The sequence below is a fragment of the Saprolegnia parasitica genome (genome assembly GCF_000151545.1).
Source record: "Saprolegnia parasitica CBS 223.65 unplaced genomic scaffold supercont2.158, whole genome shotgun sequence".
NCBI lineage: Eukaryota > Oomycota > Saprolegniomycetes > Saprolegniales > Saprolegniaceae > Saprolegnia > Saprolegnia parasitica.
The window spans coordinates 19679-22309 of NW_012156552.1; the positions used below are offsets into that span (position 1 = coordinate 19679).

The 2631-nt window shown below is 59.8% G+C and overlaps 1 protein-coding gene across 1 annotated transcript; it reads left to right on the forward strand.

Moving 5' to 3' along the window:
• Positions 1 to 31: 31 nt before the first annotated feature.
• Positions 32 to 973, forward strand: SPRG_22351 (hypothetical protein; the record flags this gene model as incomplete). Its single annotated transcript, XM_012354369.1, has 1 exon — positions 32 to 973. One exon carries the CDS (start codon positions 32 to 34, stop codon positions 971 to 973), a length of 942 nt encoding a protein of 313 aa, XP_012209759.1.
• Positions 974 to 2631: the final 1658 nt, after the last annotated feature.

The following is a 2631-nucleotide window of genomic DNA, read 5'->3' on the forward strand; positions in this document are numbered from 1 at the left end:
CCTGCACTTGCTGTCGCAAGGCCCGGTCAACATGACGGTCCTCCTCAGCATTAAGGACCACGTTCAGGACGCGGTCAAGCACGGACTCAAGAATGTCAACGGCAGCAAGGAGGTCGTCCAGCACATCCAGGCCATCATTCAGAACAAGGGCATCTCGCTTAACGATAGCGTGAGCGTGGTCAACGACATCCAGTCGGCGCTCCAGCAGGTGCTCGGGTCGCTCGACCCGGCGCCGCGCGTCTGCTTGCGCGAAGGTGTCGGCCGTGGCGTTGGTTCGTTCGTGTTCAACCAGTGCCAGGAAGGCGAGGAGGCCTACGGTGCGCTCTGCTACCCGAAATGCAAGGACGGCTACGAGAAGGTCGGCTGCTGCATCTGCCGCAAGAAGGGCTGTAGCGGCGCGGAAGGCGTCACCGACATTGGTATGTCGTGCACCAAGCCCAAGGCGTACGGTCGCGGCTCGGGCTACGCGCTCTGGAACGAAGACAAATGTTCGGCCGAGAACCCGCAGGGCTGCGAGAAGAACGGCCTCATGTGGTACCCCAAGTGTCAAAAGGGCTATCATGCGTTCGGCTGCTGCATCTGCACCCCGGACTGCCCCGCGGGCACCCACGACGACGGTGCGTTCTGCCGCAAGGACCACTACGGTCGCGGTGCTGGCGCCTCGCGTCTTGGTTGCCAAGCGGGTCAAGAAAAGAGCGGCTTGATGTGCTACCCGCCGTGCGCCGACAAGTACAAGGGCAAGGGCCCCATGTGCTGGCCAAAGTGCGGTGGCGCGACGCCGTTTGGCTGTGGTCTCTTTTGCACGTCGTCGGCGGCCACGTGCGCGTCGAGCGCTGTCGACATCATTGGCGGTATTGCCAAGATCGCACTCAGCGCTGTCAACAAGGACTCGCAGGGCGCGATCTCGAACGGCGTCCAGACAGGCTCCAAGATCGTCGTCATGGAGCACTGCAAGCTCGACCAGATGCAGTAACTGACTGCAAAAATGTGCAAATCGAGCGGTTTTGAAGTAAAAGTATGCTGCGTATGCGTACTGCAATGTAGTCTGACTTATGACAACAGGTACATAGTAACATAATCGGACTATTTCGTACTCGATGAACACCTTTGACTTGGCAAGCTCAAATGGCTCGCGAAAGATCGCTACTCGCACATCAAGACGGTCGTCGCTCAAGATTACACGCACGTAGACAGTTTCCAAGCCCTTGGACACACGGTCGCCGACCTCGAAGAAAACATCTACCAGGACTATTTCCAGCGCTGTAGCAAACCCGCCGTTGGATCCGGCTGCTCGCGACCGCTCTCGTTGGATGCTTCCAGCTCATCTCGCCTGCCGATCATGACGTGCGCTCAACCAGTGCCTCGACATGGCTCGTCAAGTTCGGACCCCGCGTTGTTCTCGCGGCGACTATGAACGTCTGGCTGACCGGCTCCTGACAGCGACCGAAATTTGACGGGCGTGTGCTCCCAGTGCAACACCTTAGCGTCCCAGCGACCTTCTACGAGCACCCGGGCCGAGCGGCCTCATTTGTACCTCTACGGCAACCACCTTACGTCCTTTCACGCTACGGTGACTTCGTGTACCGGGTCGCGCTGAAAGTCGTGGCCGTCCGAGCCAGCTTGCACTTTCTCGGCCACGATGCTCGACACTGCCTTCTCTGCGATGCGCAAGCCGGTGAAACGTACGATCATCTTTTGGTGCGATGCCCATACGTCCGAGCGATCTGGTGCGCCTTTGCACCGATGCGGGGCATTTTGCAGATGCAACTCTCGTCGTCGGTCGCTGGCTTTCTCTACGACGACGTCGCCGCGCCGTACTCGGCCCACAAGTCGTCCATTCGTGCCCTCTGGCCGATCTTACGCGCTTGCGTCTGGTATTGTCTTTGGCTCGAACGCAAAAACAACCGAGTCTTCCGATCGACGCTGACGCAACTTCCCGCTGCCGCGCTCGCCATCCGGCAGCTTCTATCGCACGATTGCACGTCCGGCACTTAGCTCGTCGCGCCGTGGTGCCATCTCTTGACGCGTCGGTGGTTGCTCTCCGTGACAACCCTTGGTGTGCACGATACCTGGTCCCCTCGCGCAATCTCGAATCACGACCACTAACGCTTCTCGCTGACGCACCGGCCAAGCCTCACGAGCGCATTAGGAAGTCCACCATATCTTTATAATTGCGTGTAACATAACTCAGGTCAACAACAACAACTCTCATCGAGGCCCTGTGCCAAGCCCGACAGCCCGACTCCCAAACCGCCATGGCTGGTTCGACTCCACAAAGTTACCAAGCCGTTGACCCAGACGACGCCCGCCGACGTCGTACCCCGCCAAGGACGCGCTTGCAACTACCGACTCGCCACCTGGGCGTCGAGGGAGACTTCTACGAGGCGCCTGCCGCCGTAGCCGCCGCAGCTGAGCTCCGGCTACCCGACGCTATCTTACCAAAGTACGCCGACTTCGTCTACCAAGTGATGCTCCGCGCGGTCAAGTTCCGCGCACATTTGCACTGGCTCGACAGGGCCGACCAAGCGTGCCTCTTCTGCCCCGCGCACGAGACGTACCGCCACTACCTCGTAGACTGCGACTTCATCAAGGACGTGTGGAGCACGCTTCACGCCGTCACGGTCCCTTTGG